We start from the raw sequence: 27,307 nt of genomic DNA on the forward strand, positions 1-27,307 counted from the left end.
AATTCTGATGCAAATTTCCCACTTGTCTCCACACGTCACCTTTCGCTTTGCATTATAGACCATCGCAGTTGCACACACTGGATCCCTTCCACAGACAGTCAAGTGGAAGATATTCTCCACTAATGAAGGGACATTCAGTCTGTAAGGCCAGTTGCTTTGAAGGAATCCCCTCCCAAGCACATGCAGTGTGGTTTCAGGGTCCTCAGAACTAGTTGTTTTGGGTATCACATCTGTTCTCACTATCTGCCCTATCTCCACTGTCTTCTAACACAAATCATTGATGAATTTGAATAATTTGTTAATAAATTAAATGCACTCAGTTCTAAGATAAGTAATACAGGTTTTAGAAGCTTCTAATTAACAGCACTGTGTTTACATACCCTGTTATCCTTACACTAAGCGTGGTAGTTTTTGTGGGGGAGAAAATATGCCAGCATTTAAAAAAATGATCCATAAGAGCAGTTGGAGGAGGATAATGTATTTGCCCAGTAAGTGCCTTACTGGTATGAGTAAAACAAATGCCAAGTACAAGACAACTCAAGATCCAATTTCAGGCGGGTGGTGTGACTCAGCCCTTCCTCTTTTTGTTGATATTACCTGCTAATTCCACACACGTATTTAAGAGAGGGAGCCACTTTCCAAGGGAGGCTGTAATTTGCGCGGTCGCCCACCAGATGTCCCTCCCGTGAGTCCTGCACAGTCTTTTTATTTATTCACACACTGAGTAGTTTTGTTACCAGGTGTGACAGGACCAGGGAGTCGTGCCAAGTGTGGTGCCCAGGGTGCCACTCGTGCTGGGGAGGCAGATGGGGAGCGAGGGCAAGAGAGGAAGGCACGAAACAGGCTCTCCTGCCTGCCCAGGCTGCCACCACCTCTCCCAGCCGATGCAATTCGAATCCTCGTGCTGTGCTTGCTGCCTGAACGGTGAGCACTGAAAGCTTTTTGTTTGTTTGTTTGGTATTTTTTCTTAGGTTGGTTTTTTTGGTTTTGTTTGTTTGTTTGGTTGGGTTTTTTTTTTTGTGACAGTGGAAAAATCAGTAAGGCTGCATAAATTATGTAGTTGGAAAAGTCCTTTTATTCCTCAACAGGGTAATGCTGTGGCCAAGGTTTTTCTGGGTCAGTGGAACCTGCACAACCGGTATCTTCACACAAACTCCAGGTCTGTCTGCAGCACAAGGAACGGGACAGGCACATAAGGACTATAAAATGACCTCTAACAGGCAAATGAAAGAGCCCTGAGGAAGAAGTGGCTGTGGGCAGTGTGAATCAGCAGAAGTGACTGTGCACACCTTCATGCACCCACTATATGCTAAATCTGTAATAAAATTGTCACAGCCCCAGACATGGGCTTTGCCACGCTTGCACATGCAAAGCTTTCCAACGTGCTGCAGCTGCTATTGAGCGCGGTGTACTGTTCTGCTGCTGCTCATGGGGGTGAGTCCAGCCTGGGCAAGAGGTCCTTGCTTCACTATGAACATGATTCCAGTGGTGCTGTTGACTCTTCTCAAGACACGAGGCTACATGTTTTCACACTGGACTATGACTATGTGCAAATTCCCTATGAAGTTACCCTTTGGATCCTCCTTGCCTCTTTTGCAAAAATAGGTAAGTAGAAAATGGGATCTTGGGTCCTCCTAACATGGAAAGAAGTTAAAAAAATACAATATAACCAAGTAACTTTCATTCATTTTGTAGCTGGGATTGATTTTTCAGTGTCTGTCCTCAAAAGAACAGGTGTGTTCATTACCACGGCTGTGCCAAAATTCCACCTTAGAATGATTCCGTCTTACTTAAGTTAACATATGACCTCTAATCTTCAGGTCTCTTGGGCTGTGAGTAGCAAATAGCAACAGAGCTCCCTGACGCAGTGCTCCCCATTCATGTTTCTAGTCCCTATAGATCACAAGATACCGGAATTTGCAACCTGACACAGCTGCAGAAATCAGTTACACCAGACTGAGACTTCAAGTGTATTGAATTTTGGGGAGAAAGTGTAAAGCATTCTTCCTTTGTATGAATAAAAGGAAACACTTCTCTCTGAGTCTTTGTTTTACGTATTTGCTTCTAAAAGTTGGTGTGAAAATTAATTCCAGGGACAGAGAAGGAAAGTCTCTGAGCGTATGGATCATCAGGGATGTAGGCTAAGTATCTTTTGAATACATAGCAGTGCATCTAGCTTCTATTAGAGCTCCATGTGGGTATCTGAAAGGGGAAATGCAACTCTGGGAGCAGTAATTGCAGTAGGAACTGTAATTAATAGTGAAAAAAAAAGCTCATCACATCTTACACATTTTAATGGCTGGGCAGAAATTATTTTGACCACTTAGAATTAATGCACCAATATAAAAAAAATGAAGAAGATGCTAATGATGTGAAGAGTTGCACACATGAAATATCCCTTTTCTTTTGAACTTTTTGTGGGATTTTCAAACTCTTCCTTAGAACAAGCTGGTAGGTGAGACTGATGTTTTTCTGGAGGTGGCCTAAAAAGAAACATTTTTCCTGTCATAGTCACCCAGCTGGCAAAAATCATTACCACTATCCACAATTTGTCAGTTTCATTATAGCTGATGCCCTCAATCTGGTTCCTACAAATGTCTTCACCGGTAACATAACAATCAAAATTTTCAAAAATTAAATTTGTTATGGCATCAGCAGAGTGTGGTAATATTAAACATATTGACCAAATTCTTCATTTATCATCCATAAAAGCACTGGACTTGACACATGGCACATCTACACAATATTCTTGTTTTGAACATGAAATTGATACTTTAGAAGAACTGTGTGATTACTGTGAGTTTTCAAATAACAATTTTTTTTATGAAAAGAGTGGAGCTGTTAATTTGAAATATATTTGGAAGAAAGAGTTAGTCTGAACAATCTGGTTACCCAGGGAAGAAGATTTCCAAACTGTTAAAGTTTTCAGTGTTTTGTTCAGGTATTGTCTTCTTTCTAGATTTCAAGATGCAAGGGTGGGAAACAGTTCCAAGATCTTGAAAGGCAAAACAATTCCCTTCTCTGTAAGACTGGAAGAAGACTTGAAAATTATTTTTTAAATTGAAAAACAGATGATTAGAGTTATGATATAAACATAGACATAGCTCTTGATAAAAAAAAAGTAGTGTCCTAAAAAAAATTATTGAAACTTTCATAAAAATATTATGTTTCTTTGCTTTTGAAAACTGATAGCTCAAGGGTCACAGGAACACTGTCATGTCTAGAGTTGCAAGACGAAGGTTAACCTAGCTTCAAACATGGAGTCACAGACATAGGATTTAAAGGTTTCTTAGTCTGCCTCATTCTCGTAAATTTAAAAAAATCCTGACATTTTTAGTACAGGCTCATCTCACTCACGCTATGATCCCACAGCTCTTTGTATACTGACTAGACAAGCCAGGAGCAGGTGGGCAGTAAAGATTCTTGAAGAATATTTTCTTTCCAAATTGTGGAGGGTCATTTCAAGGAAGTTTCTGCTTTCCCAGAACTGGAGCTTAAACTCAGACATGCTTGCTCAGCAATCAGGAGCTGGGCAGCAGGAAGAGAAGAAATTCATGGTCAAACTCTTGCCCTGCTTTAGTGATACAAGTGTGGGAATGTTTAGTTTTGAAGGGAACAGTGCTGCCTGTTTTACCTTCATAATCCGTAGAGCAAAAGCTGACTGTCTGAAGACAAAGTGTCCAAACGCAGGCATGACAATTGTCTGACATCAAGGTAATTTAAACTTGAATAATCCCCTAATCTTTTATTCAAGGTTTCCATATCTTTCATCGATTACCAAGACTTATGCCTGAAAGCTGCATCCTGATTGCCATTGGAGCACTAGTTGGAGCAATCATCTTTGCTTCCCATCACAAATCTCCACCAGTGATGAACAGTAGTATTTACTTCTTGTATCTCCTCCCACCCATTATTCTGGAGGAGGGTTATTTCATGCCAACTCGGCCATTTTTTGAAAACTTTGGATCCATTCTGTGGTGGTCTGTTCTGGGATCTCTTCTAAGCTCATTTGGGATTGGCCTCTCCCTCTATGGAATCTGCCAGATCGAAGCCTTTGGCCTGAGAGACCTGAACCTGCTGCAGAACTTGCTCTTTGGCAGCATGATTTCAGCAGTGGACCCCGTGGCAGCTCTGGTAGTTTTTGAAGAAGCCTCCGTTAATGAGGAGCTTTACATGATGATCTTTGGAGAGTCACTGCTAAATGATGGCATAACTGTGGTGAGTTTGTTTGTGCTCCTTGTCTTCCCCTCTTTGGACTCTTTTGGCTTGTGGGATTACTGGGCACAGGACAAGAACGGCTCAAAGGAGATCCTAATACATTATTTATTTTATGAATACTTCACTCAGTTACACACAAGGGATTTTAATGCATGCAAAAGTTACATCTTATTACCTCTTTCCAAAGCATGTGTTTTAGAGCTGCTGGAAGAGGGAAACAATACACGTACATGTGAGATGTGCTCTTGCATCCACTGAAATGAATGGATAAGCTACAGCTGATTTTTCTGGTCAGATCACTGTAGGACCTTGGAATGTTCTTGACATTGTGAAAGCAAATAAATAGAAAATTGTACTGCCTAAAGACTGAAGGCAGCAAGGGTAGAAATACAGGAGACCCTGCTTTGTCATATACCTGAGAGGGTCCTCTGGGAAAAAAAAAAAAAGCAAACCAGATGTGGATAACCTCTAGACACCACACTCTGTCCTCCAGCACCTTCCAGAAATTTCACCAGAGACCTTAGACAGGAATTCCAAATCCCGCTAAGAACTTTGCATAACTCTGTTTCTATCCATAAAAAATATTGACATCTGACAAATGTTTAAATTTTTTGGCTGACTTGTCATAAATATCCAGAAACAATGTTTCTTGAATAAGAGAGATTTGTCTGGTTGGTTGTGGTTTTGTTGTTGATTTTTTGTTTTTAATAGGAGACGAGTGTTTTTACAAAGCTCCTTTTGCTAATATTTTTCCCCTTATCTCATTAGTTCTGGTAAAATTGGAGCAACCTGAAATTCTAGCTGTAAGCAGAAGTGACAAGAACATTTAAAACACATGTTTTTCAAGGAAGAAATTTCAAGCAGGAAGTTTATTGCTCAGAAACCAACAGGACTGCTCATGTGGTACAAGTTAACAGCAGGTTAAGGAGTTTCACTAGATAAGATCTTTACAGAATTTAAATCACAGGAATCTAAACCACATAAATACTATTCAGATACTGCTATACATGAGGTACAGCCCAACTTGGACTTGTAAAATCTGTACAGAGTTCACTCCTAAAAGGCTTCATGAGAAAAGTGCAGTTTGCGAGTACTGAGGAAAAAAAAGGAACAAAGTAACTTCTTGCAGGCACAGCCTAAGGATCATAAATCCTTCCTCTTGGTGATCAGATCCAGGGCTGATGTAGAACTAAGGGACAAGTGTTATTTCATTTATGTTCAAACCACTTGGGTGCTACAGTTGTAACAGAAAAATCCCCAATGAGTCTATCTCTTACACTTGTCTTTTTGGTTCCTTCAAATACTGACCTCAAAAATCTAATGCCTCTTTTTTCACACTGGAAGAGTTTGTTTCATGCTTTTTTGATGGGGTCACTACCTTGCCTTTGCTTTTGTCCCAGCTAATTATCATGTGGGTTCACCTCCTGATGGTATTTACCTGAGCTTTCAGTCAGGATCCTGTTTCAGTACAAATGTGCAGTGACAGAAAGCCTGTTAAAACAGTGGATTTAGGCACTCCTCAGCAGCCCTGGGTGTGTTAGGAAAGGACATGAAAGGGCTGTACGTGGGGTATGTTGGGTGCACCACTGAGAGTTCCCACTGCCCCACACTCTCATCTTTGGGGCTCATCTCAGAGCAGCTGTATTGCCATCACGTTGTCAGCTCCTGCTACTGCATCTCTGCATCAACCACCATTCACCCCCTTTCTGGGCATTTGGACTTTCAAAATCTCTACCTGGCTTTGTGCTCAAGAAGACTGAAGTATTTGTCACCTGAATGGAGTCCAGCAGGTGACTGTCTCCTCTCTGATATCTCACTTACTTTTTTCCAAGACTTTAAAACTACTTATCTCAGGTGTCTTCTCTTACCTTTTCCTTATTTTTCTCTCTTAACAGTTTTATTTGAGTTAACTCTAAGTGTTTAAAAAAGATAATATCACCAAGATATATTAAGCATACAAATTTTTATTGTTTAAATACAAATATCCCCCTCTCCAGCCTGCTTATCAGCTTGAACATTTTTTTCACCAGCAGGAAAAACTGGTATGAGTTTTGTTCCACTTGTGTATTACATGTGGGGCAACAATAGCTCTGTCTCCTATATTTAGTTCAAAACGCTGGTATATTAAAAAATATTACAAAACAACAGACTGTAGAATTAGAATTATAATCTAGAAGTTATGACTTTGCCTTGAGGGGGTGTGAGAAAAGTGGATTATTTACTCATTTTACCCATTGGTACCTTTTCTTTTTTTCCTCAGTAGGGCCATGTCTGTGGAGGGAAAAAAGAAGGTTCCAAGTCCTGTTAATTACTTCTTTCCCCAGTTATTTCTGAGTGGGCTGTTACCACCAGAATAATGGAGACAGCAGCAGGGCTGGAACTAGGGTACATCAAACATTAGTGGAATTTCAAAGCCCTGTTCAAAAAAAGTATTGTAAATCCAGTGCAGATCTTATTTGGGGCTGAACTCAGGTGGAATACTCTGATTTTGCTGTGACGTGTTTCAGCCATCTGAAGCTCTGCTCCACATATACACAGACAATTTTGTTTCTAAACAGGAGCTGAGCCATCGGTATGAATCAGGAAATGGAATATTCCCTGACTGCTTCATCTTTGAGTCTTGATTTTACAAATACTGAGAATACCTATATGTCATGCTGTATTCAAAATGAGTGGCACTGGCTATATTCTGTAATGGAACCCTCTCTTCTTTGTAAGCAGCAGAATTGTTAAATCTAATACATGTTGAAGACCTAAGTATAATTACTTTTTTATTTGAGGAGATTTGAAATTGCCTCTTTGATGTCACTGAGAAAGACCTTGACCACTAGTTTGGATGTTAGATAGGAGGATAGAGATATTCTCTGCTCCTGCTGTAAAAGTTGTTTCACTGTCATTAGAGTAAAACCAACTGCAATAGTCAGAAAGAATCAGCAGGATGGTAAAAAAGAATTATCAAGACAGCCTGTGTTGGTGGTTAAGGCAGTCACTTGAAAATCTTTTCTTGCAATGCTTCTGGTGTGGATTGTGTGTGCAGTAATTGTACATAGACACCTGGAGCATGGAGCAGTCCCTGGGGAGTCCCCTGTGGCAAGTGTCATGGTCTCTGTGGTTCTGGGAGCTCCCCAGTGGTACAAAATCCTCTCCAAGCAACCCAAACCATGATGTTCTCAGAGTTGCTACATGAGACCACTACAAGAGATCAATCTCTTCTTTTTTTTTTGTGAACAAAAGCCTCCTAATCTGATTCAGGCTTTCCTAATATAAAAAGAATTCTAGTAATCCATTTACTGGCATAAACACTGCAATGTAACTTAGCTGAGCCTTACTTATATGACACAGTGCAGGTTATGGTACAAAACAAATTTACTCCCACAAAACATGTTACAAAAAATATAGAAATGATGTCGTATTTCCATAACTTTAATTTTCTTGCCAAATCAGATGGGTACTTTAGGAACTAGAAAAGTGAAAAAAAATTCTTAAGTCATTTGCCGAGAATCTTTCTTGGTAAATCAGCATAGAATCATGCTGTGGTATCATTTATAAAGAATCACAAGTCTTAGGAAGAGGTCAAAGTCTACAAGAAAGGGAAACAGAGAGAAAACAGGCTCTGAAATTAAAAGCTATAGAGTAGGTAGGGTGAGGTTTGCTTACTGTGAAAACATTAACCCTCTTTTCCTTATCTGCCGCTGAAGTGACAAATTTCATACACTGGCATTAGGAAAAAGAAGTTCTGGGTATTTTCTTAAAAGAAATATTTTGTTTGGCTTTGTCTGTCTCCCAGAACTATTAGCAGTGAGCCTCCTGGAGAACAGACGGTGTGACAGCTCAAGGTTATATGTCCCCAGCAGCAATTTAAGATTGGATAGTAGCTGAGCAGTAATTATTATCCTAATGAGCTTGACTCTTCTACCTGCAAATACCTGCTTTAGTCTTCTTAATAACCTTCTGGAATTAACTAGATGAAGAAGAAAGACCAAAGAAAACCAGAAAATGCTAATGACTTTGGTCTATTTATTGGTTTTGAACTAATGCTTTAGTGCAACAGCTTTGGAGAGCTGCTGTCTCGTTATTTCCCAAATTCTCTTCAAAACTGAAAGGTGACTTTCATGTGTCACACACTCACTTTAAACAGATCTGACAGGACTTAATATTAACTGATTGTCAGCAACCTCTAAGGCCTTTTTATTACTACACCACTCTGGAAATTTTCTATTAGTTTCTACAAGATGAATGAAAGTGGAATATGCTGAAAATTTTTCATTAACAATTTCTGAAGAATAGAAATTATTGGTAATAGCAGTTTGGTAAAGTTTTCTTCTCCAAGATTTATCTTTACAGACCAAATTATATAATGCATTATATAAAATTATAATTTGCATTAAATTGAATCTTTCTTCTAATCTGTATTTTTTTAATTTTTGCAATTTCAAGCTGTCTAGTCAAAATGTGTATATGTGCAGGGTCTTTAGAACATTTAGAGAGTCACAGCATTTGGTTCATACTTTGAAATTGTTATCTGGGGAGGTGGTTAAGTGCCATCAAACTCCAAACATGTGATGATACAGAGGCTTTTTTTACCTAGCTAGAGGCAGTATGAAACTGAGGCTACCATCTTCCTTTCCCAGTCCCATTCCCAGTGATATTTCATGATTTTTATGTGTCAAGTGCTATTGAAAAACATGAAACATTCGCATGTCCATCTGATGAAGTTTTTCAAGTCTACTGACTGATCCTTTAGACAAACTAAATGGGATTTAAATCAAATATGTGACTCAGTCCCTGCCCTGCCCCAACCTGACTCAGAAGGAGAACATGGAGGGTAGAGCCTGGGGTTTTTAAGGTACCCAGCTGAGCTTTTAACCTCTTCTACAAAGACCAAAAATTAAATTAACTGTCAAACAAACAAAAAAAAGAGAGTATTTTTTTAATTATTCAATGGCATGTTCTCCCCCATTAATTTGCTACTATTCCACAGCCATTTACCCTTCTTTTTTGTTTTTGCTCTTTTTCAGGATGCTTAATGGACTCTTATTCTGAGACTTGTTAAGAACCAGCTGAGATTTCAATTGTCACTTTGCTGATCTGCCTAAAGCAATTTCTGGCACACAGAGACACGAAACACACACACATTGTATCACCTATGAAATAGGTGCCAGGTTCAGAAAGATGCCTAACTGCTGTTTTCTTATTTTCACATGTAGGTTTTATATAACATCTTCATCGCCTTCACCCAGATGCACAGGTATGAAGAAATTGAATCCATTGATGTCTTTGCTGGCTTTGCTCGCTTCTTCGTGGTGGGGCTGGGTGGAGTTTTGTTTGGCATCGTATTTGGATTTGTCTCAGCATTCATGACTCGTTTCACCCACAACGTCTCTTCAATCGAACCCCTGCTGGTCTTCATGTTCAGCTACCTCTCATACTTGTCTGCTGAAACCCTTTACATCTCTGGCATTTTGGCGTGAGTATTCCTTACGGCTTTTTGGATGATCTCTTTGAGGAACTGGCGTTGTTTTGTGGTGGTTTGCTCAAGGTTGGTGCAACACAGGCATTCAGTCTCTTAGAGAGAGAGGCAGTGCACAGCTTCTTAGAGATCTGTAAAATGCAGTAGTAACTGGAAAAAGCAAACCCACAGCCAGTGTAGGCACAGATATGCTACCGAGGAGTGTCAGAAAAAGTACTGCAAGTTGTGGGTAAAGTGGCCAGTGCTGCCACCATCTGTCTGCTATCTCTGATAAGATCAAGGAGAGAATTATTTGATACTACAACAGTTTTTCTGTGTTTATTTCTAAGCAGCTTCACCATCAGATTCTAAGAGAGACATAAAGTGATGGATATGGAAAATATAGGAAAGCACATCTGAGTCCTTTTCCTAACACAATTCACTGGAATGATATTACATTTGAACAGCATCACTGGGATTGAAACTGGGGAAAAACCAGGCAAAAGAGAACATCACCTACACATGCATACTTATAGTCATGTATATGAATATCGGCAATCTTTTTTTTTTGTGGTCAGGATAGCTTGATACTGCTGTAATGCTGGAGACATGTTCCTCAAAGTATGCGATGGTGTGGGTGCCTGCTGCAGAGAGAAAGCTGTTAGGCTCTTGACTGGAGCAAATGCAGGAATGGTGAGAATTGTGGGAATGAAAGAGGATGGCAGCAGGAAAGGAGCTGGAAGAGGAAGGAAAAGGGATGGAAGTGACAGACTTAAGGAGAAAGCTGCTGGCAAATGGCTTGCAAGGATACCACCCAACAGCTCACCTGCAGGGTGCAGCATAAAGAGATGGAGACCTTGTGTTGCTAAATGCTCCAGCTGGTGCTGCTGGCTGCTGCAGGCTCAGTGCATAGCGGGTGGGTAGCAGCAGCTTTGCATGGCCTCTGCTGGCTCTGAGCTTTCATGATGGCCCTTGGATGACCTCAGAAAGTTGCACAAAGTGCTTCCCTTTATAGAGGACAAACCAGTTTAAACTTAACAAATACATGCATATGGCTGCTGATGTCCAGACAGGTGCATTTACTCACCTCAACTTGTGAAGCCCTGATTTCACAGAATCACAGAATGGTTTGGGTTGGAAGGGACATTTAAAGGGACATTTCTAGTCCAATGCCCTGGCAATGAGCAGGGACATCTTCAGCTAGATCAGGTTGCTCAGAGCCCCATCCAAACTGGCCTTGAATGTTTTCACAGGTGGGATGTCTGCCATCATTCTGAGAGACCTCTTCCAGTGCTTCACCACTCTCATTGTAAAATAGTTATTCCTTACATCTAGTCTAAATCAACCTAAATCTTTTAGTCTAAAACTATTATTCCCTGTCATATTGCAATAGGTGCTACTAAAATGTTTGTCCCTGTCTTTCTTATAGGCCTCTTTTAAATGTCAAAAGATTGAAATAAGGTGTTCCTGAAGCCTTCTCTTCTCTAGGCTGCAGAACTCTGGGTTAGTCAGCTTCAGAGCAGAATTGCCTTTATATAAATAACCTTTGCAGGATGGTCCTAGGAAGCAGTATTTGAATATTTAAACATATTAAATAAGTAGTTAGACTGGATATGGATTATCTTGAGCAATTAGACAAAGCAGATGAGTATTGTACTGTGTTTTTTATACCCAACACGTATGCTCAGATTGAGATGACCAGCAACTTTATTTGGGCAGGATTAGATGTACTGTACCGTGAACAGTAAAACCATATGGACCCTTTCCTACCTGCACTGCCCAAAATACTGCTTCCCCACCCACTCCTTGCACAAGACTACATAGCTCTTTATTTCTTTCACTTCTTATTTTCATTACAGTTCTGAAATTATTAGTAATTTAAGAATAGTAAAATAATTTGGATTTATTATTCTTACTGCCCCATTAAGGAAATTATTGCTTATTTTAGAGATGGAAACTTATTGCCACCTTTCTGAATTATTGAGGATTCATTCATTTTTCACTTGGATCATGAAAGTCTATTATGTATGTGTATCTGAAAGTCAACAGTATTAATCATTAATGTCTAATGGCCTTGTCTTGGAGTGTCCTTGGACATGCTAAATGACTCAGCTCCACCAGGATACCCTTGAGATTTCTTCAGTGGAAATTAAATGAATTGAAACTAGAGGAAGGTTATTTAATGAACAGTCATCATTCTCTGAATTCACAAGTTTGGAAAAATGTCATTACAAGAGGCCCCCAGAGACTAAAATCATATCAGTAGAAACTGATTTGTGATAGGTGATGGAATATGTTACTAGCATAGCACTCAGTCTGTGTGTTACCTATGGAAAATGCAGAGGGGAAAAGGAAATCCCCTTCAGTAGGGCTGATCAAAGACTGCTGCTCCATGTGATTGTCACCAGCCTCTGTGCTGGGTGGCTGCTGATGCCTCTGACATAGGCTTTAGCTTTCACTATCAGTGAAGAAAGTGGAAAATGTCCCCCTGCTTCCTTAGGCACATTCCACACACTCTAGGTAACTACTGTCCTACTCTGTAGGATAATTGAATTTTCTCCTGCTGTGCCGCAATGGGCTGCTGTAGATGGAGAGTCCTGAAGCTTGCTCTGGCACTGCTGATCTGCCAGCCAGCTGCCAGAGAGCCATGGCAGCTTTGGCCCTGGCATGCGGCTACCATGATCTGCACTGCCACCTCAAGGGAGAATGTCACCAAGAAGCAGGTTATGTGCCTCTAACTGATCCATCTGTAGGCTGGTACAAAACCAACCTGCCTGTTGTTTGAGACAAATATTTGGTGCTTGGTGGCTCCATGTTAGGCATTCAGGATAAAATGGACTTTGAGCTGGAATGTGATACCCTCCCTTCCTTGTCAGAAAGGCCGACTAGTTTGCTTCCTTTATCCTATATGTAAAACACATTTGTAAACCTGAATGAAGATCCTTTTCTAGCTAATGAAATAGCTAATGCTACTGAAGAAATAAAATGCTTCTTGTTATGATGAAGGTCAGAATCTGGTGGTGGAGAGTACAGGTAATGATGGCTGATAATTAACTTAATGATCGGCCATCAGTTGGCCTTAACTGAAAAGAAGAACAGGTTGTGGCTGATCTCGGATGTTTTGCTTGATACAGGATGACAGCATGTGCAGTGACAATGAAAAAATACGTGGAGGAGAATGTTTCCCAGAATTCTTATACCACAATAAAATATTTCATGAAGATGCTAAGCAGCATCAGTGAGACCCTGATTTTTGTGTTCATGGGAGTGTCTACAGTGGGGAAAAACCATGAATGGAACTGGGCCTTCATTTGCTTCACTCTGCTCTTCTGCCTCATTTGGCGGACACTGAGTAAGTAAACTTTTCCAGACAACCTTCTCTGCACCTATGAGAAAAACTCTTCGGCACAAAGTTTTGTTAGAAAAGTCTGTGGGGACTGGCACAACTTGTTTAACAACAAATTTACTAGTTTCTATTAGTGACAAGCAAATTTCACAACTCTACACACTGAGAAAAAGGGGAAAAAAGCCCCACACAAATCTGAATGCAAGTCTCCAAGCACAGACTTTACCTTTAGGTGAAAATGGATTTTTTAAAAGCAAAATTAAAATATTATTATGATTATGCTTATAGAGATGTTTATATCTTAATTTACTATATGCCTTGGGTAAGTGGGCCTCATAATGATTTTACCACACACTGTCATTAACTTATTAATTAGGTAATGTATATCATCACACTTCCAGTGCTATAACACTACAGGTCCTGGGCTGGGAGTGCTGGAGGCATAGGAAAAGAGGAAAAGTGAAAATTAGCACTGATAGATAACTGAACAGGGACTTATCCCACATGTGGGCTGACAACAATATGCTACTACTCCTCACAAGTCAAGCCTAAAGTTTTAAACTGCTAAAAAGTAGTGCCCATATAAATTACTCCATTTTTGCACATGGTATGTCCCATTCCTGCAAAGGCGTCCTACTCCCTGACCTATGGGACAGATTCCTCTAGCAGGACAGTTTATAGATAATGTCAGACCACTCGTGAGACACAGTTTCTCATCCTCTCCTAATGTCCAGGATGGGTTGAAAGTAATGCTGAAAAGGGAGAAGGAATAAGAAAGCTAGTTGGTTGGTGTTCTGGAGGTGGCAGCAAAAAGCAAGTAATTACATATTTTCTTGCTGTATCTGGACCATGTGTGGCCTCCAAATTTTTAAAGGCTTGCTTTCTATTTTGAAATATGCTTCTAATTAAGACAGAAACAATGCTCTCCTGATATAAAAGCTGTTTTCCAGCCACATGTCCATCCTTCTTTCAGACACCAAGGGGAGTGCTAGAGCTTTCCAGAGGAAGGACAAAATATTCTCTGCTAAATTTGTGTGTTAAAATGATTACATCATTTTCTCTGAAGCTTGAATAAAGTAAAGAGAAGTGGCCTGAGGTTGATACCTCACATAGGCTGTTTCACTCTGAGTACCTGATGTCTAGCATAGTTATAAGTAGCCAAAAAAAGTCTTGCATAAAGTGATATCCAGCAACCTACATAAGAGGATGCTGTTACTGGCTTTACCTCTAATAATCTGAGCGTATCAGTGACAGCTCTGTAAAATAACACCAGTTATCAGCATTTGTCAGCTTTTATGTCAGTAATTTAATGGTCTCCACATAAAACATAGGATATATATTTCTTGTGAAGGATGAAGAAATGAATCAAACAAATTGCTAAAATTACACTATAAAGACAAGTTGCAGTCCTTACACAGCCACAGATTATTTTATTAATTTTAAATTTTATTAAAATAAAATGAAGTTTGAGAAATAAACAAAGAATTAGAGTCACAATAAGCCCGTGGATTAAAATTTAAAATGCTATTATTCTTTGTCTTTCAGTGAACCTGTCCACAGTACTTGTTGTCAAAACACTGCTCAAACAATTTAGGCAGATATTGTGCAGAAAGCAGGAAACATTGCAAGGGAAGGCACAGGGAAAACCCTCATCCAGTTGTTTTTGTTTTCTTCAGAACACTTTGGAGGAAACTATGCAACAAAAGTATAGGAAGTAAATATTTTCCCCTAATCTCTCTTCTAAACTGTGTTAATGAATTTAAATCCTGAAGCTGCTAGGAACCACAGTATTTTTAGGAGATATTTCACACAAGCCAAATTTAGTAGTTGATTAAAGAGAAACTACAAGAAACCCAACCAGAAAAAAAACATGGGCTGTCAACAGTTCCCCAAGCCAAGACATTGTTTTGCTTTTAATATTTAGTATTTTCTTTTTCCCCTTGATTAATAACAGCTGTGTTTTTTGTCCCTTCCTAGGTGTGTTTGCTCTCTTCTACGTCAGTAACAAGTTCCGAACGTATCCCTTCACCTTCAAAGACCAACTCATTATTTCTTACAGTGGCCTCCGAGGAGCCAGCAGCTTTTCTCTTGCATTCCTGCTTCCAGTGAATCTTTTCCCCAGAAAAAACCTATTCATTACTGCGACACTTGTGGTTATATATTTCACTGTGTTCATCCAAGTATGTATATTTCTGAATGGATAACTTTCATGTAATAGAAGTGACTGAAAGCTTCATAGTGAAAATTGCATTGAATTCACCCTTAGGCTAGGACAAATTATTGCATTTTAGGGCCAGATTTAGCACTGTACTGTGTAATTAGCCTTTTTTAGAGCTTTTAGGTAATACAAAAATTCTGTATTGAAAACATGTATCTTTTAAAATATTCAGGGGAGAGGGCACTTGGTGTCCAAAATTAGTTATGTTCATTCCACATGCATTTCCTGGTGCTTCCAATTTAAGATGTATTTTAGCTTTACCTTTCAGCACTGATTCATTCTTTATTAGTGATGTATCTCAAACTGACCAGAAAACAGTAGGTCTGTTCTGTGACAGATTTTGAATTTTATACTTTTGTCTTTGTCTGTCTTGGAGACCAAATACAAGTATTTTGAAATCCTTTGTAAAAGAATATTTGAATAAAAATAAAGTGAGTAAGTCACATTTGTAAGTATAGGTGTCTACTTTAGATATTTGAGTTATTGCACCTGGCTTACTGCTGTATCTGGAAGAACTGAAACTTCTAGAGTACTTGCATCCCATAATTCGCATTTTCCAATACCAAGGCCTCAGATCCTCTTGGATGCCAATGGGGAACTATGCACTTGTGATAAGTAAGGCACTATGCACTTGTGATAAGTAAGGCACTTAGGTTCCACCAGAATGTTAAAAAAAACCCCAATTTGTTTCTATTTCCACTTTTAAATGATTTTCTTAGCAGTGCAGTAAAGAAATGGGAAAAACTGATTCTAAGTAAAAAACCCCTGGAATGTTTAATTCTGAAAATGTTGAAGTAAATGGTTTTAAGACTTCAAGACCCCACAAAGATATTTTTTTCTTTCAAATGAGTCCTCTTTTGAAGATGATTGCCAATGAGTCAGTTACTTTACATAATAAGAATATGCCAATAAATAGAATCTCACTTTAAAAACTCTCTTTAAAACATTTTTGATTTTTAATTCTCTTCTGCAGATCTCCATGCAAATAATGGTTCATTTCTGTGCTAAGGCACAGCTTTCCTAACTGATTAAAATTATCGCCTTTTGCTTTTTTTCTATTTTTGCCTAAAATATAATTAACAATTCAACTCATTATTCCAAATGCAGGGAATCACAATTGGACCATTGGTCAGATATCTGGATGTTAAAAAGACAAACAAAAAGGAATCTATCAATGAAGAAATTCATGTGCGGGTAAGTTTTTTTTTATATTAGTAACCAGTATCCCAAAAAGAAAGGAACAGGTATTCTAAAAGAGCTGGAAAGAGGGAGGGCCTTGGAAACCTGGCATTCAGTGCATTTTGGATGCTCAATACTTTTAAGAATGTATGGAGGTAAGTTAGGCATGCTTTTCTAAGATCTTGCATCTCATTTATATTCATATTACCTATCATAGTATACTATCATTCACAAGTGTCATGGTGTAGTAGGTCCCTTATTTATTGGTACTTTGACCATGGGAGGACAGAAACACAAAGGTAATGTTTATCAAAGTACTCACCATCCTTCCTAGCTGGATTTGTCAGAAATATTTGTTGCCATCTTTTGACCAGTTCTAGACACTGAAGCCTTAAAAGTCTTTAATCTGGATTTATTGAACTGAGTTGAACCATTGACCTGCAAACTTAGTTTCAAGTTATTCTGAGTAGTGATCTTTTATCCTCTCAAACATTTACTTCAGTTCCCAAATTACTATTATATAAAATAACAGGAAGTTGTTTGATCTGATTTAACATTGTAGAATAGCTATGTACATTCTTTCATTTCACAATAGGGAATACGTTTGAAATTAACAGAAACACTGTGTCTTAAAATGAAACACACCATTAGAACATCTGAACTGATTTTGAATTTAAAGTGAATTTAATTCTTCCTATCTCAACCCGTACAATGAATCTTGAAGAGAACTTGCATTTTAAAGCACGCCTTATGACAATATGTCTGTAAGAATTGGCCTTTTTCTGTCTCTATAGTGCTGGACAAACACAAGAAAGGACTGAGTGTAATAGAAGGTAGCAGTGACCAGTCTCATGCCATTCTGCAAAATCCTCAGAGAAACCCTGTCAAGGTGCAGGTGTTCGTACGTGGCCCTGTGCCTCTCCCAGGAAGGCCACAGAAGCAAGATTTGATGTTTTGGGTTCAGTAGACAAAAAGTACCCAACAATTTTTGTGTCTATCAAAACACGGCCACTGCAGCCAGGCTGCCGCAGTGGCATCTTTGGCTTGATTTTTAGAGAAATGTAGATGCTTTCAGAATTAACTTACATGCTCCAATAAAAAAATAAATCTCAAAATCATGTCAATAAGTGCATATTTGTGGTAACATTATTTTTTCATAATGGCCACTTAAAATGTTTCCATGTTTTTTTCTGTAGTTGATGGATCACTTGAAGGCTGGTATTGAAGACATATGTGGACATTGGAGTCATTATCAGCTGAGAGATAAGTAAGTATCTCTCATTGCAGTATAATATAATAAAATAACCTATCTATCATGTAAAATATAGTAGGTAAATAGAAGAGGAAATCAAAATGCTGGGGTCATGTGCCCTATCTCTTTTTAGAAACTGAACTCCTGACTAACCATTAACTCTTGAGAGTGCAGTGCTCACGCATTGCCTGCTAAATTGGATCTGCACAAGCAGAAAATAAGCCTTCAGAAAGAAAAACATAGCATGGGAACTCATGCTGCAGACATCAGCCTGTGCATAGCCTTGGTATAAATCTGAGATCCCAGGAAACACTTCCTTAACTCTGGATGTAGGACATAAGCTACACATGGTGTCAGTGCTTCACTGACTTTTGCTGTGAGCCTCCACAGCAAAAAGGATCCCTTGCTGTTAGTAGAGAATCAGTAATAATTAGACACCTGTCCTTACTGGTCTTTGCTTTCAGTAACATCTAAAGTAAGAGTGCTGAAGGGATTGTTTGAATTTAAATAGCCAGTAGCATAAGCAGATACTCTCAAGCTAGTCTTTACTCAGAAATGCAGGGCCCACATTGTCCCTTCCACAAGCAGGATGGTTTTGTGAAGCTTTGCAGCTCTTCCAAGCTCTGCCCAGAAGAGGTAGATCTGCTGCTCCCTTTAACTTTTCCCTAAGGGAGTCCTGTGGACATATTGGCCACCACCACAACATGAAGGGAAGTAGGGCAAAGACTGATTTTTCTTTCCCCCAAACATCTTATTACGATGCCAGGGGCTAAAACTTATCCCTAGTTCTGCTTAGGCTTCTGTGCTGGAATCCTGTCCGACCTTTCAGCATCGGACTCCAGTAATCCAGCCAAGGGTGTCTGCTGGGACATGTCACAAGTCCTTCCAAGTTTCTCCCTATGGAAACCAGAAATTCAGAGTGGGAAGAGGATGAGTAGATGTCCAATTCTTGTCCCAATGGGGAGTAACAATATAATGTACTAGGGCATACCCAGAATCTAAAATATCTTCCTGACTCTGAGTACGGATAGCTTTAGGACATCCATCTGCTGGGACCACACCACTGCCTGTGCAGTCAACAAACTGAACAAATGGAGCAGTAAGTCTATTTAAATAGCTGCATTTACACATATCTGGGAGTAAATGCCATCCATTTGTCCCATATCAACCTGATAGCTCTGAAAAGAGAATTTTCCCTGCACTAGCCATAAAGGTAGTGTTTTGGTTCATGGGCAGATTCAAAAAACACACAGTGTCTGAGGACATTTAATATAAGAAGATTGTATTAAAAAGTATTCCCTAAACTTTTCATGTAGCTTTAAAGTTGTGTACAGAATTAATTACCTAAGCAATGACAATCCAGGTGGCTTTTTATTACACAGAAAAACATAAAGAGCTGTAATCCCTCTGCAAATATTTGTGAACCTTCCTCTGCTATCAATGAATAAAAAACGGCCTTTGCTAAAGAAAAAAAGATACAAACCCTGTAGTGCTTTTCCCGGCATCGTGGAGCACCTTACCTTGCTGTGCTAAACTGTTCCTTTGAAAGACACAGAACTGTTGCTCTGCTGAAGATCTGCTGTTGTTCTGCTAAATGTCTGCCTGAAAGCATGTACCTGTTCCAAGGCACCCACACACATTCACATTCAAATTATGCCACACATTAGCAATATTTTACAATCTGCAGCATGCAAGCACATAGTATTTTGGGGTCCTTTCAATTTCTCTGTTATTCAGAATACAAAGAAATGTATTTTCTCTGCTCTAATTGTCAGGATTCAAAATTATCAGCAATGTAATGGGCCCTAACTACTGTAACTGCTGGGCCACTTAGAGCCTCATTGGTGGCTGGCTGAATAGGCCAGGATTACAGTAAGAGCAGCTGCTGCTGTTATGTCCTTCTATAATGCAACATTTGTACAAAAGCATGGAGACTGGCCGTATTCTTTTCTGACAAATGTGGCAGTGTAATATGCAAACATACACACAGCCCTCTTTTTCGCTCTGATTGCAGCTTGTTTCTTTCTTTTGTCTAGCGGCTCTGCAATCTCTGTGGACCAGTAGACTATGCCAAATATCCCCCTAAAGGTCTCTGCTCACCAGGCCTTCAGGAGTCCACAGGTGCCTCTAATTTGTATTCAGTTTTCACCACTGAATTGTAGATATATGCATTTGAATGAAGATCAGCTTGTACTACAGAAATGAAAACATATTTCTTTTCTACACTCTGAATTTGGTATCTCTTTTGCAGATTTAAGAAGTTTGACAATAAGTATTTGAAGAAAATTTTAATCCGGGAGCACCAGCCCAAATCCAGCCTTGTGTCATTGTACAAAAAGATGGAGATAAAACTGGCCATCGAGATGGCTGAGAGTGGCATGAAAATTTCAAAACCATCCACTACTTCTTTACAGTGAGTACCGACCTCCTGACCCTTTGCAGAGAAGGGACTGGAGGACAGGGACAAAAATGAGGAAGTACCCAAGGTATTCCATGACTTAATTGTAATGTAAGAAAAAAGAAGACAGTTAAGAAAAAAGAAGGTGCAATTCGGTGTTCATCATAATTGCACTTTGCTTAGAGAGTGAAAATTAAAATCATGGACATTTCCTGTTTCTTTTCCATGATGGGCAGTCCTGAAGAGGAATCATGAGTCATGTACAGAAGCCACTCTGGCTGCTTTGAATCCCAGTAGTGGCTCAAGACAGATGAACTTATCACTTACCTGTCCAGTGGGTTTTGTTAATCCCTGCCAGGTGCTGAGAGACCTGCAGGATGGCTTAGTGTACAGGTCCTGACTCCATTGTCCCACTCATGAATTTTTGCTGGGAACAGATTTCTTTGTAGCATTTGCGATTTTTGCTGCTCCAGTTTGCAATCCCTCAAACCACCTTGCCATATTTGGTATTTCCAAAACAAACAAATTTGTTCAATTAAACATTGAGAGCAGTCTGCCAAGAATGACTTGAGGATACTTGTGGTAGAAATGCTGGACATGAACCGTCAATGTGCTCTCACAACCCAGAAAGACAACCATATCCTGCATCAAAAGTAGCATGGCCAGCAGGCTGGGGGAGGAGATTCTCCCCTGCTACTCTGCCCTTGAGAGACCCTACAGTGCTGTGTCCAGCTCTGGGGTCCTCAGTACAGGGAAGACATGGACCTGTTAGAATGGGTCCAGAGGAGTGCCACAAAAATGATCAGAAGGCTGAAGCACCTCTTCAAGGAGACAGAGAAGGCTCTGGGAACACTTGTTTGCAGCTTTTCAGTACTTAAAGAAGGCTTACAAGATAGATAGGGACAGACTTTTTAGTAGACTTGTAGCAGTAGGACCAAGAGAAGATAGGTTCAGACTAGATACAAGAACTTCTTCATTATGAGGGTGGTGAAACTCTGGAACATGTTGCTCTGGGAGGCAGCAGATGCCTCATTCCAGGAAACATTCAAGCCCCGGGTGTGATGGGGCTCTGAGCAACCTGACAGAGTTGAGGATGTCCCTTGCTCATTCTGGGTGGTTTGGAACCAGATGCAAGGCATTCTATCAAACAGTAACTCAGCATCAGACAGACCAGGGGATAAAACTGGTGGGATCTCTGGAGGGGACTGAGGGAACAACCCTCTAGGAGAAAAGTTGCACAAATCTTCCATCCTGCATGCTATAATTGATATGCATGTATTTATCCTTGCCTTGCAACACACTGTCCAGAGCACAGGTACTGCTGCAGGCGCTTGCCTCCATAATTTCTTTCCTGGGTTCTTGCTGACCACTGTTACGGCTCTTTCCTGTTGCATCCTTAAACCACTCTCCATTTTGCAGCATCTTCTGGTAGGGTCCAGCATATTACCTTTTTTGAATGATTATCACTCCCAATAACAAAAAAAAAATCCAAATATCAACTGGATATTAAATGAAAATCTTGCTTGAAACTCTGGCTTAATCATGTCAAGATCAATATGCTTTCTTCTACTTATGTCAACATGCAGTGTAAGCCTTTTCTCTCTAAATTATTCTCTCTAAATTATTCTTTGCTGAATGGATGATATTAAAAAAGACTGCATGTATGTCAGGCTCCTTTCTTTTTGCTGTAATCCCTTAACCATTCTGAGACAAGAGAAAATGTGCAAGGTTGATAGACAATCCATGGCAATCAAACCACATCCCTCTTCTTTTCCTGAGGGAATGAGAAAATAAGACAAATTGCTCCAGCATAGTTCAGAAATTTTCTCCTGAGCTGAGAATTCAGATTGAAAAATATTCTTTAATAACCAGCTGATATGATGGACTAATTTTTGCCATATCTACTCTGGCTGTAATTGAATTTTGCTATGCATCATCCTCTGATGAGAAAGCCTTTTTAAAAATGAAGTGTCAACTTCAGAAAAACAGCCTGTGGCTCAAAACCATTATGATCTTGCAGGCTGTGAGAGTGTTCTAGGAAAATACACATTTCCCCACCTCTGTTCATTGATAAGTGTCTGCTGTTGAGCACTGCAGGAGACAGGATATTGAGCTAGTTTGTGGATCTTTGGTTTGAGCCAATGCAGCAGTTCTTTCTGTCTTTCCCCACAGCAATTAAATGAACCTGCATAAAAGGTCTCTAAATGTATTTATAAATTGTCTGATTGCTGTCATTGATTCAGCAAGTCCCTGTCTTCAGTGAAGGTACAAAACTCTGGCCATGAACAAGAGGAGATTTGAAATAAAATTCCAATCTGCGGCATGGAAATCATTATTAGCAGTGCCAGAGTAGTGAGAAAGCTCTCACTCACACTTCTGATCAGTTTTTGCAGCCTGTATGCACACAAGGAGATTTACTTTATACGAATCAAAGCAGATCTCCAATGCTGTGAATTAGAGAATTGCATTCATGCTGCTGTGATTCCTGCAGGTGGAGTGGGTGTCCAATTTGCAGTAACTATTTTCAGTGTGGAGTGAGAAAAGTTGCCCATGGATTGTGCAACAAAGAATCCACACTGGAATGAAAGCAGAGCATTTGGTTATGATATTTTGGACAATATAAGCCTTATAAATAAGGATGGGAATGACAGAACTGGAGTCTAGGAGATATTATCAAAACTGAGGGTTTATGGCTGGTTTTTGTAGAAAATATAACCATTAGAGAGAAAGATAGTTTGGTACTGAGTTTACTTAATACTGGCTTCATATTGCTGCAATATTGACTTCGGTAAATCTTAGAATATATCAATACAGTACAGATCAGAACCAACTGTTGTGTTGTCATTTGTGGTGGTACAGTTATGAGAAAGTTGTGCCCCAATAATGTTATTCATTCACAGGATGAGTGAAGATTAATGGAAAGTTTACAAAGTCCAAAACTTTAGATATAATATGAAAAAATAAGATGGTGCAAATATGAATGTATTGAGTATCAATGTATCAAATATAAGTATCTCCATATCTAAGGAAGAAAGAAATAATGCCATGGCAGTCATTACAGAGAGACAGTTTTCATGGCATATTATAATTTTTTCTTCACAAATATATATCCTGTGCTATTCTTTGTTGTAACATGTTGGAAGATTCAATAAGAACAAAGAAACTGTTTCAATAAGGATTACTTTATGAGTTGGTAACATATTGAGGTTTTTTTTGTAAGCTCTTTCTTAATAAATTGCAAAATGTAAAACCAATCTGTTCCTTATTACCATATATGTGCATTGTTATCAGGCGGGTAGGTTAATTTCCAATCCCATGAAAAGAATTACGGTTTTTTACTTGTGCTCCAGAACAATATAGATTATCTTCATTCTATTTTTTCTCTTGACACTCCAACTCAACTGAGACTCAAGCAGTTTTACTTATTCTATTTAATTCACTTTAAGAGCAAATTAATAAGATTTGAAATTACTTAGAACTGGATACTTTTGTCCTGGCATGTGGAGAAAGTCAGATATGCAACTGGAAAAGTAGAGACAATCTGATAATCTCCCCTGTGGAGTCAAGTTTTTCCCTGTTTAGACGCTTTTCCCTGTTTATTCCCAACTGTAAGGTATGAAGACCCTGTGGACACATTCAGTGAAGCAGAAAGCAGGGAGGCAGTTCCTCCCTGTGGTGTCAAAGCCACCTGCAGCAACTGTTCCAGTTCCATTTGCATTACACAAATGAGCCAAGCCTGTATTTTAGAGACCAATACTTGATGGCAGTCCCCAGGGCTTGTGCTTGTGTATATTTTACCAGCTGTACCTAGGGTCTCCCTGTTGTCCAGAGGGACATCAGATAGGGGCTGCTGACAGCAAGGAGTCTGGTTTCCCAGTGTGGAGGGCAGCCTACATGGGGTGCGCCCCAGTCTGAGACACACCACACCCAGCAGGGAGTAAAGGCGCAGTGCACCCAAGCCTGAAAAATTGGTAGCACCCCCAGATCCTCTCAGTGTATCGCTGAGAACTGAAAGCAAGTGAAAAAGGAACCAACCAACCAGTGCACCCACTCACTCAGCCTGGGTGATGGTGAAGGTCTTTTTTTCCTTAATGGTAAATAACTAACTTTGTTGTTATTGCAGTTGTTGAGAATAGATGAATGTCAATTAAACATTTGATGGGAAGGATTTATCAGGGACAAGATAAGATTTCTGGTCAAATCCAGAAAGGCAGCCCTTTTCTGTCACACTGACTTGCCAGCATCTCAGTGGCAGACTCATGGGTCACTCATGCTTCTGTGAGGTCCTTAACCTGCTGCTTATCCCAGTCCTCGCTCTAATACTACAGCTTAACCTGTTGTTAATTTCACTCTTTGTTTTTTATTTCACAGAAAAAAAGTCAGGTCTCTGTTTTAGTCTGATGGCAGAATGAAAACACATTCCAAAACCTTGAAATATATCAGGAATTAATTCTTATATTACAGGGGCTTTTGACAGGGGCCAGGGCATCAAGGATCACTGCCTACTTCATGGTAAGAGGCAGTAAAATATAGAATCCAGGCAGTTCATGTTGGTCCTACAAGTTTTCAAGATGTTCATGGTAGATTATAGCACAAAACATTATAGAACAAAACAATAGTAATATTAATAGTAATATTAATAGTAATAGTAATAAACTCAATGTAATTGCAAATTTCAACCTTTTTCCTATGTTTACATCATAATCACAGTTTAGCTTGAATCCACTGTCCTTTTGTCTTTTGCCATTAAAATTTTTAAATTTATTTTAGAGGAAGTGTGAGATAGATGCACAGAAAACTCTGGCAATACTGTACATAGATCATAATTGATTTTTTAATTGCACAATTTACAGACAACATTTTAAGGACATCACTTAGCTGAAAAACACCACTTGCAATCACTTTTTAAAAATTTTTTTAAGAGGCAAGAAAGCAAAATGGAGAAAGGAAAAATTCAGAAACAACAAGACAAACAACAAGACTGATTCATCCTGGATGATCACTATCTTTTTCCCTTTCTTTTCCTGGGAATTCATCCGAACACTAACTCTCACAGTGATTGACTGATGTAGTGAAACCCGATAACATTTCACAGCTGCCCTCCTCCACTGTTTTGCTAGTGAAAAAGCCAGGCAGCTACAAGTGACTGTGGGCTTGTCCAAGTTTTTTAAAGACACAAAGATTACTATCTTTTAGGTGGTTCTTTAATTTCAAATGGAGAAACAGTTTCAGTAGCAAGGAAATTCTATATGTTTTCCTCACCACAGGGCAGGTCTCTCAGACTTCATAATTAATACAGTCTTTTGCTCTTAAGGATTTTCTTCACTTTCTCAAAGGAGTAAAAACCAGTAAGATGGCAAAGCCCAGACTGCTAGACCATGCAGAGGTTTTTGCTCAGACAGAGGAGGAAACTTGCAATGCTTTCCTGAGCTCGCTGTGGCCTAATCTAATCCTTAAATAGGAACTTCTGGAGGTTTAAGAAAGAAGAGTTTCTGCTGCCAGCTGTATGAGGGCTTAGGGCCCAATCTGACTACCCACTATATGGATAAAACCAATGAAAGAGCAAAATTTGACCTTTTTTTATTCATCTTTGGATGATTTGCAGGTGTTGCTGATCACTGAAAGTCTCTACATAGCCTTCTTTTCTAGCACTAAAAATAGTCCATGCATTATTTAATGGGATTAGTATTTAATCAGCTGATTAATAGAATATCTAATTTCCCCTTTTATTTACAGGAGCGGCAGGAACCAGCGTGCACACAGGCTGTCCCCGGCAGAAGTGGAGGCCATGAGAGATGTCCTGGCACACAACCTGTACCAAGTGCGACAAAGGGTGTGTGCCGCGCTGTTCGCAGACCCGCAGCCCTTGTTTGCCCTCCCGTACCGCGGCCCCGGGGCACCTGCTGGGAGCTGCGAGCCCGCGGCCCGCCGGGGAGGGAAGAACCCCGGGCTTGGGCACTGATCGGGGTGGAATAAAGGAAAGCTGGCTTTGCGGCTTTTTTTTTTTTTTTTTTTTTTTTTTTTTCGTCGTCCCATCAGCTTTTCACCCTGAAAAGCCAGGAAAAGTCTGTGCCTGAGCTGTAGAGGTCAGGCTTCCCTCGCCGCTCGGCTGTCTGGACGGGAAGCCGCCTTCCCGAGGCTGCCGGGAGCGCAGCCCGGCGCTGGCAGGGCTCCGGCAGCAGCAGCGAAACTCCGCTGCGGGGGCGGACGGGGCAAACACCGCGCAGCCCTGCGTGGGAGCGGCATTTAGCCGCGCCGCAGGAGGAAAAAAAAACAAGGGAAAAAAATTTCCACGTCCTCCGAGCTTCATTTTACACATTTAGGTGTTTTGTTTCCCTGTAAAAGTGGTGTGATAATACCTCAGCGGGGATTTGTTTAGCGGAAATTTGTAGTGACCCTGACGCAGCCCAGGGTATGGTATCTGCTTAATCCAGTCTCGGGCACTGAATAGACAATTGAGAGCTCGCCCACAGCAATGAGTGGGAGAGAATACATTACAGTAACCTTGAAATTATGCCGATAAACAAGGCTAACTCATGTAACACACGTGTACTAGAAAATACTAGGGCCTGCTCATTTAAATGTGGCATTATTAATATGTTATTCATTCCTAACGTTGTTTGATTTGCCGTGGCTAATTATCCTTATGATATTAATTTCTTATCTTACCAGCAACAATTTGCATATATAGTTATCTCTTAGCTTACTGAAATGAACTCTCTCTCTTCAAAATCAATTACAGTAATGACTATTTGTGCTAGTCATTTCCTATGTAGTATTGAGAATGGTGTGCTTTTGGAAATGAAAGATTGGATGGAAAGTAATGCCACTTCTAATACTCCTTTTCAGCTCTGAAAAGCTCTTGCTCCCCAGACCAGCTTTACAAGGACCCTTGCAAATGAAACTGAGATCAGATTCTACTTTTTAAGAGGGATTATAAATTTCAGTGAGTTTTTCTCTTTAAGGCAGATAATTATTTCCTTCATTTCACTAGATGTATGTGATAAACTAAAAAGCTTGTCTTAAATGATGCTCGGTTTAAGGGTAATATAAATTTGTAGTTTGTCCAAGTATGGAAAGGAAACTCGGTTGTGCATCTCATTCTGGAGATACATTCTTTGTTCCTGAGTTCATCTGAAGCTTGCTCCAGGCTCAGTAATATTAGTACCAAAGCTCAGAGCTGAGTTAACCAGTTATGTCTTTCTTGGGACCTGCCTTATATCTGTAGCTCCCAAGTACGCTTGATG

At 39.7% G+C, this 27,307-nt stretch overlaps 1 protein-coding gene across 2 annotated transcripts in view; it reads left to right on the top strand.

The window, feature by feature from the left end:
* The first annotated feature begins 738 nt into the window (after positions 1 to 738).
* Positions 739 to 27,307, top strand: part of SLC9A4 (solute carrier family 9 member A4) — a 33,444-nt gene continuing 6,875 nt past the window's right edge. Inside the window, exons 1-9 of one of the 2 annotated variants that reach the window (XM_038139127.1) lie at positions 739 to 1,605; positions 3,755 to 4,218; positions 9,426 to 9,685; positions 12,802 to 13,019; positions 14,991 to 15,193; positions 16,339 to 16,425; positions 17,607 to 17,677; positions 19,914 to 20,075; positions 25,797 to 25,893. In XM_038139127.1, coding sequence (XP_037995055.1) covers positions 1,344 to 1,605; positions 3,755 to 4,218; positions 9,426 to 9,685; positions 12,802 to 13,019; positions 14,991 to 15,193; positions 16,339 to 16,425; positions 17,607 to 17,677; positions 19,914 to 20,075; positions 25,797 to 25,893 — 1,824 coding nt within the window. In that variant the 5' untranslated portion in view covers positions 739 to 1,343. The remainder of the gene's footprint in view (positions 1,606 to 3,754; positions 4,219 to 9,425; positions 9,686 to 12,801; positions 13,020 to 14,990; positions 15,194 to 16,338; positions 16,426 to 17,606; positions 17,678 to 19,913; positions 20,076 to 25,796; positions 25,894 to 27,307) is intronic. The other variant, XM_038139136.1, reaches the window with a different exon arrangement.

This window comes from Motacilla alba, chromosome 1 (genome assembly GCF_015832195.1).
Source record: "Motacilla alba alba isolate MOTALB_02 chromosome 1, Motacilla_alba_V1.0_pri, whole genome shotgun sequence".
In the NCBI taxonomy this organism is placed as follows: domain Eukaryota; kingdom Metazoa; phylum Chordata; class Aves; order Passeriformes; family Motacillidae; genus Motacilla; species Motacilla alba.